Below are 16,684 nucleotides of genomic sequence, written 5' to 3'. Positions count from 1 at the left end.
CCAATTAAACACCTTAAAAAATACATCTGTTATAAAATTCAGGTATATAATGGGATGTAAGTCTTTCTTAGTATCACTTTCCTCCGTGTTAACCACGTTTCTATTTCATTTCTATCCTTCCAGAGATAATCTATGCATAGAAGCCGATTAATATGTACATGTAAATTTGTATCTATGTATATTTTGCTAGTGAATACATCCTCTACATGTTGATTTCCCCCTTTTTCATTTTTATTAGGAAGTATTTTATATTTATTTACATTTTATATTTTTATATATATCATATATCTTATAAAATGTAAAAGAATATATATGAAACTGTTGTATATGTATACAACATACAATTTGTATGTTTGATATTCATTTTATGTACGACACAAAAATAAGTATATTTTATTATTCCTTGTACTCTCATTGTTTGCTATAACTATATTCTATCAAGCTGCCACAAACATTGAATTAGTGAATACTGGACCACTGCTCCTCGTTACAAACACAGGGTTAGGTTTCTTCAAGCCTCTGGCCATGTTTCGGTCTCGTTTTCATCATTTGATCCACATACTGCCTTCTGTGTGCTCATGTTTGAAGATATGATATGTACTTATGAAATAATATGCCCTTGTTTAGTACATATCGTTGATTCACTGACATTGAACTCCCCGCCGGCAGTGCTGTCACTCACACCTGCATGGAGCGCATCTAACACGTGGATTTCCTCCGTGACGCCCGCCCGGCCTTCTTGTTCTCGTGTCCACTGGACAGCACTGCAGCCACTCGAGCAGTGGGAATGACAAAAAAAGCACAAAGATGCTGAAAAGTGTGTCACAATAGACTGTGAAAATGATTTACAGTTTGGGAGCTGACAGAAGGAGCTAGAGCCTTGCCTTGCTCAGCGGCAGCTGGCCAAGTGTTGGTCCGGCGACTCAGATTTTCCACCGCACAGGCCCGTGGTGACCACAAAAGCTCTAGAAGGATGGATTTTGGAATTAAAATGAATTTTAGTGAGTGGACACGTTCAAAAATGTGGAATCCATGGGTAATGAGGATCAAATGTCCACTTGAAAGGCATACATGTTATAGATAACATAAAGGTCATATATGTATGCATATATTTAACCTAAATGAGATCTAAAGAATTATAATGAAGTGAATAGTCACGTACACCCCACTCGAGGAGCAGACCTTGATCAGTATGTCCAACTCTTTTATGTGTCTTTCCCAATCTTGTGCCTGCATTCTGTCAGACATGGCCACTAATGTGAATGTCGAATGTATCCTTTGCATACTTTTTTTAAAAAAAATTATTTCACCCATTCATCCTTTGACAACCATCAGCTTGTCCTCTAGATCTGTGGATCTGCTTCTGTTTTGTTTATTCATTTGTTTTGTTTTCGATTCTACATATAAGGGAAGACATATGGTATTTGTCTTTGACTTATTTCACTTAGCACAATATACTATAGGTCCATCATGTTGTTACAAATGGCAAGATTTCATTCGTTTTTACTGCTGAGTAATATTCCAATGTATATGTCTATATTCATATATATGTGTATATATATATATGGCATTCTGACATATGTATTTATATCATTTTTATCCATTTACCCATTGACGGATACCTAGGTTGTTTCCATATCTTGGCTGTGGTAAATAATGCTGCATTGAACATTGGGGTGCCTAAATCTTTCCAAATTAGTGTTTTTGCTTTCTTCCAGTAAGTACACAAACTGAAATTTCTGGGTTGTATGGCAGCTCTATTTTTAATTTTTTGAGGAACCTCCATACTGTTTCCCATCGTGGCTGCACCAATTTACAATCCCATCAATGGTGTAGTAGGGCTCCCTTTTCTTCGCATCTTCACCAGCACTTGGTATTTGTTGGTTTTTTGATGATAGTCATTCTGACAGGTGAAAGGTAACTTCTTATTGTGGTTTTGATTTGCACTTCTCTGATGATTAGTGATGTTGAGCATCTTTTCGTATGTTTTTGAACATCTGTACGTCCTCTGGAGAAATGTTTTTTAGGTCCTCTGCCCATTTTCTTTTCCTCACTCGAGGCAAAGAAAACACCATGCTTTTTATTGATTTTAGAGAAAGGGAGGGAGAGAGGGAGGGAGGGGGAGAGAGAGAGAGAGAGAGAGAGAGAGAGAGAGAGAGAGAGAGAGAGAGAGAGAGATTGTTGAGAGAGAAACATTGATCAATTGCCTCCTATACACACCCTGACTGGGAATTGAACCTGAAACCTTTTGGAAAATTGTATGAGTTCCTTAGATATTTTGGATATTAACCCCTTGTCAGATATATTATTTGTGAATATCATTTTCATTCAGTGGTTTGTCTTTTTGTTTTGTTGATGGTTTCTTTTCCTGTCTTTGTCTGATTTTGGTATTGAGGTGATATTGGCTTCATAGAATTAGTTCAGAAGCAATTCTTCCTCTTGGATTTTTTTGGAAATCATTTAAGAACTATACTAGTAGATATTGATTCTTCTTTAAATGTTTGGTAGAATTCACTTGTCAAACTGTCTGGTTTTATTTGGAGTTTTTTTAAATTACTGTTTCAGTTTCTTTGTTAGTAATTTCTATTTCTTTCTGGTTCAGTTTTGGAATGTTGTTGAGTTTGTTGGCATATAACTGCTCATCGCATTCTTTAACGATTCTTTGTATTTCTGTGGTGTCAGTTGTAACGTCTCTTCTTTCATTTATGATTTTATTTATTTGGACTCTCTTTTCTTCTTGATGAGTTTGGCTAAAGGTTTGTCAATTTTGTTTATCTTTTCGAAGGACCAGCTCTTACGTTCATTGATCTTTTTAAAATTTCTATTTTATTTCTTTTCTCTCTGATCTTTATACTTTCTCTTTATAGGTTTGCCAAAAATATAAATTGTAAACATTTTATTAGTTTTGCAAGTTTATGAACTTTGTATAAGTGGAATTGTAACTGCACTCTTCTGTGCCTTGCTTTTATCTCCGTTGAACATTGTTCTTGATATTCTTTCATGTTTGTGCACATGCCTGTGTTTTGTTAATATTGATTTCATTGTAGGTATATACTACACCACAATTTATTTCTCCTGTTTTTCCTATTTTAGCTAAAAGGAAAAATGCTTTAGTCCTGGGGTACATGCATATTCTCTTTTTTAGTGCTAACCTCGGAGAACAAAGATTTGCTGGGTTATAAGGTTTATGAATCTTTTGCCTCTAAGGTAAAGCCAAATTACTTAATGGTGATTAATTCCAACCTACAGTTATACCAATAGAATTTCAGTGTGTCAGATCCTTGTAAGCATTTGGTTCTTAGATTGGCTATATCTGTTATTTAAAATGGTATTCCATTGTGGGTTTCACGTGCATTTTTCTGATTATTGATTAGAACTGGTGGATTTTCATATGTCTAAAGTCTGTTCTATGGACCACCTGTTGAGTCTTTTGACTGTTTTCTGTTGGTTTGCCTTTTACTTACTGAATAATTAGGAGTTCTTTAAATTGTTACAAACACTTCTCTCTCTTTGGACCTTGTCTTTACATCTTTCTTACAGTGGCAGTTGATAAGCAGAAGTTCTGTATTTCCAAACAGCAAATCTCATCAGACTTTTTCTTAATGGTATTAATATTTGCCTTATTGAGTACATCTTTTCCTGCTGTGTGTTTATAAAGACAGTACCCTGTATTTTCCTGTAAAAATGTCTCGGTTTTGCATTTAATTCTTCAATCTATCTGATTTTTATGTATGTACATATTTGATGTCTATGTACAGTCTGCAAAAATAACTTTTTTTTCAAACAGATAATATTGTTTTAGTTGTTTAGTACCATGTGTTGTTAAAGAATTCACAATATACCAAAAGTGTATGAATTCACAATATACCTACATGTTTATCTCTAACCTTACTTATTGATGCCATACGCCATTCTTTGCCAATGTTTTCGTGTTCACTTGTTTTTTATAACCAGTACCATCTTCTCTGCTCACCATTCCTGTACTAGTATGTTATGCCTTCCTTCTGAGGTGGTTTTTCTTCTTTCTGAAGTTCAGTCTTCAGAAGTTCCCTGGTGTGAATCTGTGGATTGAAAACCCTCTTTTTTTTTTCCTTGTCTGTGTGGAAATCTCCATCAGTCCTGCTTTGGGGAGAAAGGTTTGCTGATGATAAAACTCTGGGTTGCTATCCCATTCCTTCCCGCATTCGGGATGCCGTAGACTCTTAACCTCCCTTCACGGCCTGGGCAGCTCTTCTCCGGTTCCATTTTATTTCTAAACTAAATTTATTTGCAGGCTGTTTCTGTTTTTTATTTTTTTCCCTTCTATTTCTATTTCTATTATTTGTTTGGGCTCAACATCAGACGGCACTGCCAACCGAGAACTGTTTTAAAATGAGTTAGGGTCCCCCTCATTGTGGATGGAGGCTCCGGGCAGTGTGATGGCCCACGCAGGGCCACGCGGAGAAGGACACATTCCTCAGTGTCTCTTCTCGTGGGGGCGTGGGGGTGGCTTTCTGTTTTCTCTACCCCGAGGGCGTGTCTCTTCCGGGCGCTGTGGAGGACTCCAGGCCTGTTCCCATCTTCCTGCGTGGCCTGTCCAAGGACAGTCTTGGGTTGCTGGGTGGAAGGGTGCGCCCAAGGCAGTGCTAACACCTTTTGAAGTCTTGCTCCTGGTTGTTTTGACTGCTTCAGAGGATTTTCTTTCTTTTCCAGCCAGCTCAGCCATGCGTTACATTTTATTTTAATCCAATACCTTCATGCACTTTGTTGTAAAACTTTTTGATGTCGAGTTCCTAGTATGGTTGAAAATAGAGGCCTCACTTGGGTATTATTCTTTTTTTTCAATTAAAATAGCTTCAAGATCATTTTGTATCAGTAGATTCTTCTTAATGGTTTCGTAGTATTCCATTGGAGAAAAGCAGGAAAATGAACTTATTTCTTTGCTCATAAATCTTCTTTCCTACAGCATTGCTTTGAAGACAAAAAGATTAAGAGAATAAATGCGTACATCTCTCGTAGTACACACTTGTACAATACATACATTCCTTAATGTTGAGCTTCAGGATCAAAAGCAATATCGGCCTTGTTCTTGATGCCTCTTCTTAAAAAATGTATCTTTGTTGTTGAAAGTATTGCAGACGCCCCTTTTCCCCCTCACTGACCCCTTCTAGCCCGCACTCACCCCTGCCCCAGGCCTACACCAATCTATTGTCTGCGTCCATGGGTTTTGCATATTAAGTCCTGCGGTTAATCTCTTCCCACCCACCCACCCGTGCCCTCCCTCTGAGATTCAAAAGTCTGTTCCATGCTTCTCTGCCTCTGGATCTCTTTTGTTCATCAGCCGATCCATGACTCCCTCTCATCATTGACCCTTCCAGGAATCAACCTTTATTTCTTTGATTACTTTTTGTTTCCGTCTATTTATCTATTTTAAGGCTAGGGCATACGATTACCTTTCAGGCCCAATTCTACAGGAGACTTTTGGCATGGACAATCCAATGCCCCTGAATGGGCAACTGGTTAACAATAGTGTTTTCATGATTCTGTTTCAGCACTTTGGGGCATGTAGCATGTCTTCTCTAATAGCAGTCATCCGTCCCCTCCCCCAAACCTCTGCCCCCACAAATATTTTCTGTTGGTTGCTGTCCTACTAAGTTACTATTTTGAGGCAGTGATGAGCGCCTGCAGTCGCTTGTCTGGCTCCAGCCTCTTCTGCAATGTTAAATATTTCTGCTGAACTTGGTCCAAAGGACTGTGAGTAAGGAGAGGCCCCAACGGACGGGCGCCCTTGCATGAGGGAGGACCACATATTCCCAGGTAATTGGAGACAGAGTTGATTTTGACTAATATCAGATGGAAGGCAAGTCAAGAACCCTTTCATCTGCTTGTCGGAGCCCTAAATCTTTTTATTTAAAGTGTTAACTAGTTTTTGTTTATAATTATCTATGAGTGTGCATTTCGGTTGCTTTTAAGTGCAGCCAGTATGGGTTATTTTTTTAGACAAAGGCAACGCCTTTCTTCTGAGTCATTGAAAGTTGTCATTCGATTGCAGATTTATTGCTTCGGCTTTTGAGGGTTTTGACGCACGGCTTCTTTGGACAGTGAACTTGAACTCAAGTGAATTTTAAGTCCTTTATACATGTCCAGGCAGGGAATGAATATCTGAATTTCTTTTGCCATCTTTCTTCCTTCTTTCCTTCCTTCCTTTCTTTCCTTTTCTAAATCTATTTTTATTGATTTTAGAGGGGAAGGGAGAGGGAGAGAGAGAGAGAAACATCAATGATGAGAGAGAATTATTGATAGGCTGCCTCCTGCACGCCCCCCACTGGGGATCGAGTCCACAACCCGGGCATGTGCCCTCACTGGGAGTTGAACCATGACCTCCTGGTTCATAGGTCGACAACCACTGAGCTACGTGGGGCTTGGTTTTCCCTTGAGCCAACTGTCTGTGCTTCTAGAATTGCTCCTGGAAGCAAAGCATTTGAATGCAAGGCAGCCCAGATCAGAGCCTATAAGACAATCTGTTTGTGTTGGAGAGTCTTTTCAAAGTAAAACGGTGGAACATTTATTCTGTTGTTCAGAATGGCTAATGACTTCCCCGTAAGTGCATGTAAACAGTCTACAGCACAAAAAGGGAAAAGGTGGGGGGTGGGGAACCCCTCAGCTGCCAGCTCAACCGGCCCCTTCTAAATTCTTAGAATCCTGGCTGAGAGTGGCCGCAGGACACTGGACTGCGGCTCTGCAGATACTGAGCAGACTTCGAGCAAACACCGTCTTGAGGTTGTAAAACATTAACCAGCCCAAGTTGGACTGTTGTGTGTAAGGCAGCGATAGAGACGCTTTGGCCATTCCCCAGTGGCATGGATTGGATCTTGTGCGCAGCTCCAATTCTTTGTAATTAACTTGCTCTGTCCCACTTTGGCTTCTAGTTTCTCCAAATGGCCAGGAGTGTGACCCAGAGAGCATGCTTACAAACCAGGGAACTTGTATGCGTATGTGCGTAACCCAGGGACACAGACAGTGGGGTGGTGAAGGCCTGGGGTGGGGGTGGGGGTGGGCTAGAGGAGGTCAGTGGGGGGAGGAAGGGAGGGGCATATGTAATACTTTCGACAATAAAGATTTAAAAAAAGAGACCATGTCTGCTTTCACTAGTCCAGGCTTTAATTATTATTATTATTTTTAAACTTTTTGTTCTATAGCTCAACTGATTTTCAAAATGTGTCACAAACCATTAGTGAAGCATGAAATTAATGTAGGGGGTCACAATTAACATTTTAAAATCGAATAGAATAGACTACAAATATTACAGGAAATAGTATTTTTAACACTTTTGTGTCAAAAATCTTTATGTGTATGTGTGTGTGTATAGTATAGAAGCACTAGGTAAATTCCTAGAATGCTACTGATCAAAAAGGCGAAAGTCACTGCCATACTTAACTTTATGTGAGGGAGTTCGATGTTATTTTAAACTAGAGGCTCAGTGCACGAAATTTGTGCACGGGTAGAGTTCCTAGGCCTGGCTGGCGATCAGGTTCGATCTGTGGGGCGACCGGCGGGGCAATTGGGGGCCCCCTGCTGGCACCCTCCTTGTTGGCCTGAGGCCTGAGGGCTGGGGGCAGCTCCTGTGTTGAGCATCTGTCCCCTGGTGGTCAGTGCACGTCATAGCAACTGGTTGTTCCACCGGTCATTTCGCTGTTTGGTTGATTTGCATATTAGGCTTTTATTATAGAGGATAATTTGAAAATAGTGATGTAATCTCTTTTCCAAATTTGACCCTTGGGTTTATGTCTGGCTATCATTCTTTCTTTTTAAATAAAAATAGTAGCAAATAAATGGGTCCATAATCACCTCCCCACTTTCAATGAATGGGGAATGCTCATGTCTTATCTTGTTCCTTTGTAGAAATAATCTCGGTACCTGTCCATCTGTGTGGAGAACACTTAGGGAGAAGGTCCCATACTCTTTCTCTTTAGTTTTTTGACTTGGTTTTTGTACCTTTGCTTGAAATAATTATTTTCAACTAATTATTGGTATTTAATATTCGACAAACACAATAGACATGCATATGAAGCTAGCTAGTGTTTTGCTTTCTCAGATTCATGTGACAGATTTAAGGAAATTACTTAGAATCTAAAAATTTTAATTGGTTATATAATATATTTTATCTGTATCAATCTAATAGTATTAATTTAATGAAAATTAAATATAATCTATTCAATTATATCTGTTTATAGATTTAAAACAAACTTCTGATGAACATATTTGCATTAATAATAATGAATTATAATATATTTTATATTATTTGGGTCATACTTGCTTGAGCGAGTGTAACTATTTGTCACTTATCTTTTTCTTTTTTTGTATTTTCAGCTAAAATTGACCAAGAGGCAGAGGAGAATTCACTAACAGAGACTCATAAATGGTGAGAAATTAAGTACTTTTCTGTAATATTTCTTTTCAGAATATGCTTATAAAATCCTTAGTATGTTTTATCTCAAGGAACCAGTCAGTAGCTCCATTTTTATTTTCAAGCAGAGGAGGGAAAGAAGGTGATGTAACAGTGCACTTTAATCTCACATTGAATTCTGGAATTTTATATTTGTGAGTCTGGATGATGTATAATCCTGTTACGTACCAATTTATTGTGAATAGAGTAGCCCCTTCACTTCTGAAGAGGGTTTGGAAATACAGGAGAAAGGAAGGTAGCAGGAATCTGTTCCAAGAAAAAAGGGCGAAGTGTTTGGTGATCGGGAACTATTGCGTTTCCACATTCAAAAGTGGAGGCCAGTTAGAAAGCCCGGGTTTTCACGTGTGTACCCGCCAACTTCCAGAAGGGAGATTGGCAATCATGGGGAGCATAGAGAAGGATCTCAGAAATCTCCCTGCTCTGCCTCCATTTTCTCCTCTTCTTTTTTCTCCCTGTATTAGTTGGGGTTCACCAAAAAAAAGAACCAATAAAATGTATATGTGTATGTATGTGTGTGTGTGTGTTGTGTATGCACACGGGGGGCGGGTGGCAGGGAGAGAGATGCTAAGGAATTGGCTCATGGTAGGTTGGAGATTATGGCAGGAGTTGATGTTATAATCTTGAGTCTGAAAGCATTCTCGAGACAATCCCTTCGTACTGTGGAACCACAGTTGTTTTATTCTGAAGGCTGTCAATTGATTGGATGAGACTCACCAACATTATGAAGTGTGATCTGCTCTTCTCAAACCCTACCGATACCCATGCTCATCACATGTAAAAAACACCTTCACAACAGCATCTACCCTGGTGTTTGACCCCACCCTGGTTACCATCGCCACCCACGTTAACACATGAAATTAACCCATCACTCTCTCTGAAGAAATCTGATTACATTTGTGAGAAAATGTAGGTGAAAGAGGTTCTTTGCCATTACTGATTTGGCCAGATCCTGTAGATAGGATATCACATATTTTGTAGTGGTTGAGTTGATATAAAATATTGTGCTCAGCTAATTGGTAAAAGAATTTGACCAGTTTCTTTTTTTTAAAAAAATATGTTTTTATTGATTTCAGAGAAAGGAAGGGCGAGGAAGAGATGGATAGATGAGAGAGATGATGAGAGAATCATTGATTGGCTGCCTCCTTTAAAAGCCTTGGCTGTTACTACATCACAGCAGAAGCCAAAAGAAATGGCACCAACGTATCAATTCTGTGGTAATTGCTTCGCTAACTTAATCTGCATCCTAGTACCAATCTTACTTTAATTTTTGAAGTGAATACATTCGTTCTCTATTTAATTTTAATACCAGCAGAGGCAATTTCAAACAACCCGTAGTAAAAGGCGAGAAAGAGTGGTGGAAGAAAGCACATTGGTAAAAGAATTTTAAGTCGCAGATTTTTAAAAATACATGCTATTCCTGTGTGTGATATTGCTTGAGTGGTATTTAGCCCCAGCCAGGATTGCGTAACCAGTGAGTTGAAATGGAAACTTTCTCTCTCGTGCAAAATAAAGACACAATGAAGGAGAGAAACAGCGGAATGTCGGTTCCAGTGGTTCCGCAGGGTATGTCACTGTTCATTTGTCACGGGAGGGAAAGTCTCTAATCCACCCTGAAGGATGCACACGTAGTTCATCATGGGCAGTGGCTTTTAGAGTGTTCGTCTGTAACGTGTTTATCCCAGGAATGGCCTTCTGGAACATGGATAAGATGAAAAGTGAAATGTTTAGTTCAGAACAGGCATATTTTCCAGGATCGTTCCGAGGAACTGTCCGGAGATGAACAGAGAGACTCCAGGTCTGTGTTTATCGGGCCGGTGCTGGCGGGCCAGGCAGGCTCCAGACTGGTATTAACACCGAGGGGACGTGCCATGTCTTCGCAGAACCCCCAAACAATGACATCATTCCCTTCCCAAAGCTGATAAAGTCAAACAAAGCTGAAGCTTGTTATTCTCCCGTTCGGATTTCTTCATTGATGCCTTCGAGTCCTTCCCCCGAAGACGCAGCCTTTGGGGGCCTCGAGGAGGGATGTTTCCCAGGGTCAAAGGTGAAGGCTGTAGTTCACCCCTTTCCCTTCCAGGCCACGTGGTCAGCATTCGGGGCAGCACTTCTTCGTACAAAGGGGTCTTCTTCTGTAGCTGCATTGTTTAAAGTTTGATAAAACCCATCGACTTTCATCCGGCAGGTGTGGCTCAGTGGTTAAGGGTGGACTCATGAACCAGGAGGTCACGGTCCGATTCCCGATCAGGGCACATGCCGGGGTTGTGGGCTTGATCCCCAGTGTGGGGCGTGCAGGAGGCAGCCCATCAATGATTCTCTCTCATCATTGATGTTTCTCTCTCTCTCTCTCCCTTCCTCTCTAAAATCAATAAAAATGCATTTAAAAAGAAAATAGGAGAAGAATGTCAAGGTTACCTGATGACTTAGCTCACCAAACAGTGCTATCTCCTTGAAGGCATTGTTGTATGTTCAGAAGTCATAGGAGATGGTCTCTGTAGATATGGACCAAAAATGGAGCACCCTTTCTTTATGTTTCAAACTGCATCTGTGTCCTCAGAAATGTTAGGGTTCCAAAGAGTCAAATCAGCTTGCAAATACTTGTGCAAAGGTTCTTGCCGTGAGCTCCGCGTCACTCTTAGAAGAAAGGTATTCCACTCAGGGTGGCAGTGCTATGCAGTTTGCAACATGCCAGGAATATCTTGCAAATAGTGCTGGGCTAGCGGAGCTGACATTTATCCAAGCACCGAAAGTACATTTTTCAAATGCCAGATACTGTCTTTTTCCAGCCCCTGATCTCGGCATTGACCTCACGGTGCAGTGCAGGTTTCCATGGCCATCGATGTGGTTCGAATGAGTCATGCTACACGCCTGCTGGAGAGAGAGCTCTGTGATATTTCTAATCACTATTGTCACAAAAATGAAGAGTTGCTCTTCTGCGCTTATTGTATCGATATCTAAGATGTGGAATAGGAAGGCTTTGGGGACTTAGCCTACCGGTTCTCACAATATTCTTGTGGGGACTGGGTGGGGTAATTAATTCGTAGTGTCCGTTATGCAGATGAAGAAATGGAGGGAAGTTTGCTTCTGTTAAATCACTTCCCCAGTATCAGGGAGCGAGGTAGCACAGAGCCAAGAATGGAATTCAAGCCACCTTACAAATGGAACACTGCGTGTCTGTTGTGCAACTGTAGGATTCAATTAGGAAACTTGAAAGCCAAAATGAATGAAATACTGGTATTTGTCAGAACGGCTTCCTGCTAGTTAAGTCTGTGGAATAATAATTTATAACTCATTTCTTATCATGTTTCTGCCACTCAATTACCCTGTCAGGAGAAAACTAGCAATATATGTTAAAATACTTCGTAAATTATATGCTAAAATGTAAATACAATCGTATACATAAGATATATTTCCAAGGTCAGGTGGGGCCTTTAGTATCAAAATTATTCCCAATAGTTTCTTTTTTAAAAAAAACAAAACATTTTTATTGAATTCAGAGAGGAAGGGAAAGGGAGAGAGAGATAGAAACATCAATGATGAAAGGAAATCATTGATTGGCTGCCTCTTGCACGCCCCCTCCTGGAGTTCGAGCTCACAATCCGGGCATGTGCCCTTGACCGGAATTGCACACAGGACCCTTCAGTCCACAGGCCAACGCTGTATCCACTGAGCCCAACCAGCCAGGGCTCCAGCCATTTCTTTAAAGCGAGGTGCTTCATGGTCAATGTTGCATAAGTCTGCTGTGCTGCACCAACACCAATGCTGTTTACAGGGTGCTGATGGCATTTCTAACCCCGTACATCTGTAATTTTCAGTAGCCATATGAGGCAGACATACAGACCACCAGTTCCTTCCAAATAGAACAGATTTCCCACCGGTTTTAAATGTCTGTACCCCTCTTGGTGGGCTCCACTCCTATTCGCAAGGCCCTCCTGCCTTGATCGATCCAAGATGATAGACAGGTCTGAGCATAAAAATACTGTTCCCTTACTTTCGTCTGGTTTCTCACCGGCGTCATTAAAAGGAACAGCAACACATACGCTTGATATTAATATCAGCTCTTTTTGGTTAGTGCATTTCTCCCTCCCTCTCCTCCTTGGATCTGAGACCTGCCGCCAGGTCTACCAGCTGGCCCCCGTATTTTCCCAATGAATCCAGTTTTGACCCCTGCTTCCTGGAGAATTGGAAATAACACCAGTAGGGCCACAGGGAACCTGAGGAAATCCCTTGTTCCAGCACCATTTGTGGAAAGGATTGTCCTTCCTCCGTTGAGTTGCTTTTGCTCCTTTGTCAAAAACCCAGTCAACTACGTTGGTGAGTCTACTTCCGGGCACTGTTCTGTTGCGTGGATTTCGGTGTCTACGCTTCCACCATGGCCTTGCTGTCCCGATTACTGTAGCTTTAGAGTAAGTCTTGAAATTGGGTAAGGTGAGGTCTTCAGCTTTGGTTTTTTCCTTCAGTACTGGGATGGCGATCCCAGTCTCTTGCCTCTACAATCAATTTTCTTCATCTTAAAAAACAAAACACTGTTTGGGGGTTTGCTGGTTTCTCTAATTATTTTCTGTTTTCAACTTCATTGATATCTGCTTTGATTTCTATTATTTCTTCTCTTCTGCTTGCTTTAGGCTGGAACTGCGTGTTTTGCTTCATTTTCTCTAAGGTGGAATCTTATGCGGTGGATCTTTCTCTTTTTTTCTAATGTAAACACTTTCTGCTATAAGTTTTCATCTACGCTCTGCTTTATCTGTATCCTGTAATGTTGACAGCTCGTATTTTCGTTTCAGAAACTTTCTCATTTCCCTCGAGAGCTTCTCTTTGACCTATGAATTCTTCAGAAATGAGCTGGAGGTGTTCCTATTCATCTTCCTGTTATTGATTTCCAGTTTAATCCCATCGTGGTCCGAGAGCATACGTGGTCTGACTTCATTTCCTTTCTCTCTTTCCCTTCCCTCCACATAATTATGAGATAACACAGGATTTTCATATAAATTAAAACTGATGTCAGTGTGTCAGCTTCTTCGGGGACAGCAGACCGGCCCGAGTGGGTTAACCACCCTCACCCTTTCCTCCCTAGTCATCTATGCGCTTTATCTCACTTCACTGAAGAAAGTTTGTAGTAGCTCCCGCCAAGAGAATTCCCTTACTTTCATGGAATCGATGTTAATTTCTTAGCTTTGATGAATGTACTGTGACTGTGAGATGTTAATGTGAGGAGAAGCCGAGTGAAGGCTCTATGGGAATTCTCTATCTTATGTATTCAACATTTCTATAAATCAAAAATTAATACAAAGTGAAGCTATGAAGGTGATGAACCCGAGATCCCATAATTGAGAGTTTGATGAAGGATAAATGGAAATAATATATTGAGTTCCATTTGCATAGATTTAACCTAAAGGAGTAAAAAAATAAAATAAAATAAAAAGCTCTGTTAATGATTTCTTATTTTCAAGTTAAAATAAGCAGCACAGTAGTGGGTCCATTATTTAAGGGCATAAGGATGAAAATTGGTAAAAATTAGAGGTTTCGGTCAGGGATCCCTAGAAGACAGTAGTGGGAGGGTGGTCCTTGAAGCCAGTTTCAAAATGAGTGAGGACACAGAAGCATTGAGTCATAGACCATCTATACATAACTAATGGTGTCTTTCAATGAGTCTGCGTGGCTGAGAGAAATATTTCTGAATGAAGAAATCTGAGTATGCTTTAAGGATCAGGAGAATAAGCCAATAGTAAGAGAGTTTAGACCAGCGGTTCTCAACCTGTGGGTCGCGACCCCTTTGGGGGTTGAACGACCCTTTCACAGGGGTTGCCTAAGACCATCAGAAAACACATATATAATTACGTATTGTTTTTGTGATTCATCACTATGCTTTAATTATGTTCAATTTGTAACAATGAAATAGGGGGTCGCCACAACATGAGGAACTGTATTAAAGGGTCGTGGCATTAGGAAGGTTGAGGACCACTGGTTTAGATGTTGGAAATGAGATGCAATGGACTTGATACTTTCCTAAATAGAAAGTAGCTGTGGGCGGGATAAAGACCCTGCAGGTGAATAACTAAGGATTGATTTAAGGTGATGGATGTTCTTTTTCCCCCTTGGAGGTCAAGGTGCCATGATGGAGTTATAGAGAGTGAATACATTTTAGAGTGGTGAGAAATGATGTCAATGAGTAACATGAGATTTTTATGAAAGGTAGAACTCAGGGCATGAAAAGAATAGAGGTCAACGACAGGAGATGGGAGGGAAATAATGGCCTTAGCATTGTTGACCATGGTGGTTGTCTGGTTCCTAGTTTTAGGGATCAGCGTGAGTCTCAATTTACATGGTCTCCTCAGGGCCAATTTGTGCCTGAAAACGTGTCACTTGGATTTTTAAGCTTCTCTCCCATGTTTTATAGGAGCCGATAGTTGATCTTATGTCGAATTCCTTTTTTTTTCTCTAAGAGCAGTTGGCTGTTTTGAGATCACAATGACCCTAAAAGGAGACAGACCACAGTGTTTCATTTTAAGAGAAAAGAAATACCAGCTTGTCCTCTTACCAACCTGGATTCCTCTGATGTCCTGTTGTTTGGGGCAAAATGGTTGGCACGAGTGTATTCTTGGTGCTTTTTAGAAACCGGGGAAGAGCCCTCAGAGGCCTTTTAATAATGAGCGAAATGGATTTATTCTTCCTTTTGGGGCAATAAAATATATTATATTTCCTGTAAGTTCCGATGGGGGCGCTGGAGGAAGGAGGAAGAAGTGAAGATGTTGATTTAGGATCCCCCAAAATTGCAGCTATTTGTGGAAGGCTTTCCCTGAAAATAGAGCTTTCTCTGGAGACTTTACTTTGTTCTGGAGAATAATATTACAAAACCCAACATTGCACAATAAAAATGGCACAGGCAAGGGAAGATTTATGATGATGACCCTGGGCAGTTCATTGAAACTGTTATGCTCTCTTGGCTTCTTGTTTCATAGTGAGATGCTTTATGTCCTCGGCTCGGACTATATGAGCTAAATTAACTCACACGTGTGTAATTCTTACTGGGTGTCTAAACTCTCATGTAGGCCCTAGCTGGCTTGGCTCAGTGGATAGACCGTCAGCCTGCAGACTGAAGGGTCCCAGATTTGATTCTGGCCAAGGGCACATGCCTGGGTTGTGGCCTGGATTGCGGGCTCAGTACCCAGTCGGGGGCATGCAAGAGGCAGCTGATCAGTGATTCTCTCTCATCGTTGATGTTTCTCTCTCCCTCTCCCTTCCTCTCTGAAATCAATAAAAATATATTTTTTTAAAAAACCCTCTCATTTAGTACGTGATTTTTTAGTTGTTAAACTCCAAAAGGACCGTGACATTGAAAAGAAAGGAAGGATGATCGCAGAGCGAACAGGAAGGCACCCAGGCCCACTTAGACTGACCGGTGCAGGACTGACCTGCAGCAAGGCCCCTGGGATCATGGAATCTGTATAAGAACCGGCCTCATCAGACCCTTTCCTTGTACCCACCAGTCCAAATATAGAAATATCTCAAAATAGCCTGCACGGCCCTTGGCAGTTGAGCCAGGGAGGGAGACTTGAGTCCCAAGGCTTGTTGCCATTAGCATTAGAGAGAAATGACAGAGTGGCCTGAACCAGAGCTGGGAGAGGCAACAGAACCTCCAACAACTCACATCTGAGCGGTGGTGTTCGCTTTGCTGATAACTGCGGCTGTGCTGGCGGTGGGAGGAAGGGGGCGTAGAATTCAATGGATTCACCTCTTTCCGCAGACCTCTTCGCTTCGCTGTTGACTGTGATATGTCTGTTAAGTAGGTGCCAGGAAGCTGTGTGTGTGTGTGTGTGTGTGTGTGTTCATGTGTATGCAATACATGTCATGGAGTATGAAACAGTCAGGGGACATTGAGTCAAGAATAAAGGATGTAGCCCTTTGTTACCGTCCGCCTCTTCTATGACGCCAGGGTAAAAGGAGATGTTTTTCTTTCTCCATAAGCGAAGTGAGAGGAATTCTCTTGGCTGGAGTCACTGTAAACTCTCTTCGGAGCCAAGTGAGATAACGGAGTAGATGAGTAGGGAGGAGAGGGTAAGGGTGGTTAACCCACGCTGGCGCTGGCCTGCTGGCCCCGAGGAGACTGGCATGTTGGCATCAGTTTTAATTTTTATAGAGGTTCTGAGCTGTCTCATAATTAAGCAGGAATATGGGAAAAGGAGAAAGGACTCGCCCTCTTTAATTTCTCTGTGTGAAGAAAGAGTGCCCGGTCCTTTCACA

At 41.1% G+C, this 16,684-nt stretch overlaps 1 protein-coding gene across 1 annotated transcript in view; it reads left to right on the top strand.

Moving 5' to 3' along the window:
- The window catches only part of FMN2 (formin 2), a 127,445-nt gene that overhangs the window by 88,947 nt on the left and 21,814 nt on the right, over positions 1-16,684 (top strand). Inside the window, exon 15 of the mRNA XM_036355152.1 lies at positions 8,350-8,401. Within this exon, the coding sequence (XP_036211045.1) occupies positions 8,350-8,401 (52 nt within the window). The remainder of the gene's footprint in view (positions 1-8,349; positions 8,402-16,684) is intronic.

The sequence above is a fragment of the Myotis myotis genome, unplaced genomic scaffold, assembly GCF_014108235.1.
Source record: "Myotis myotis isolate mMyoMyo1 unplaced genomic scaffold, mMyoMyo1.p scaffold_m19_p_21, whole genome shotgun sequence".
NCBI classification, from domain to species: domain Eukaryota; kingdom Metazoa; phylum Chordata; class Mammalia; order Chiroptera; family Vespertilionidae; genus Myotis; species Myotis myotis.
Note: the sequence above shows the minus strand (reverse complement) of the source record. Positions and strands in the feature narration are given on the sequence as shown.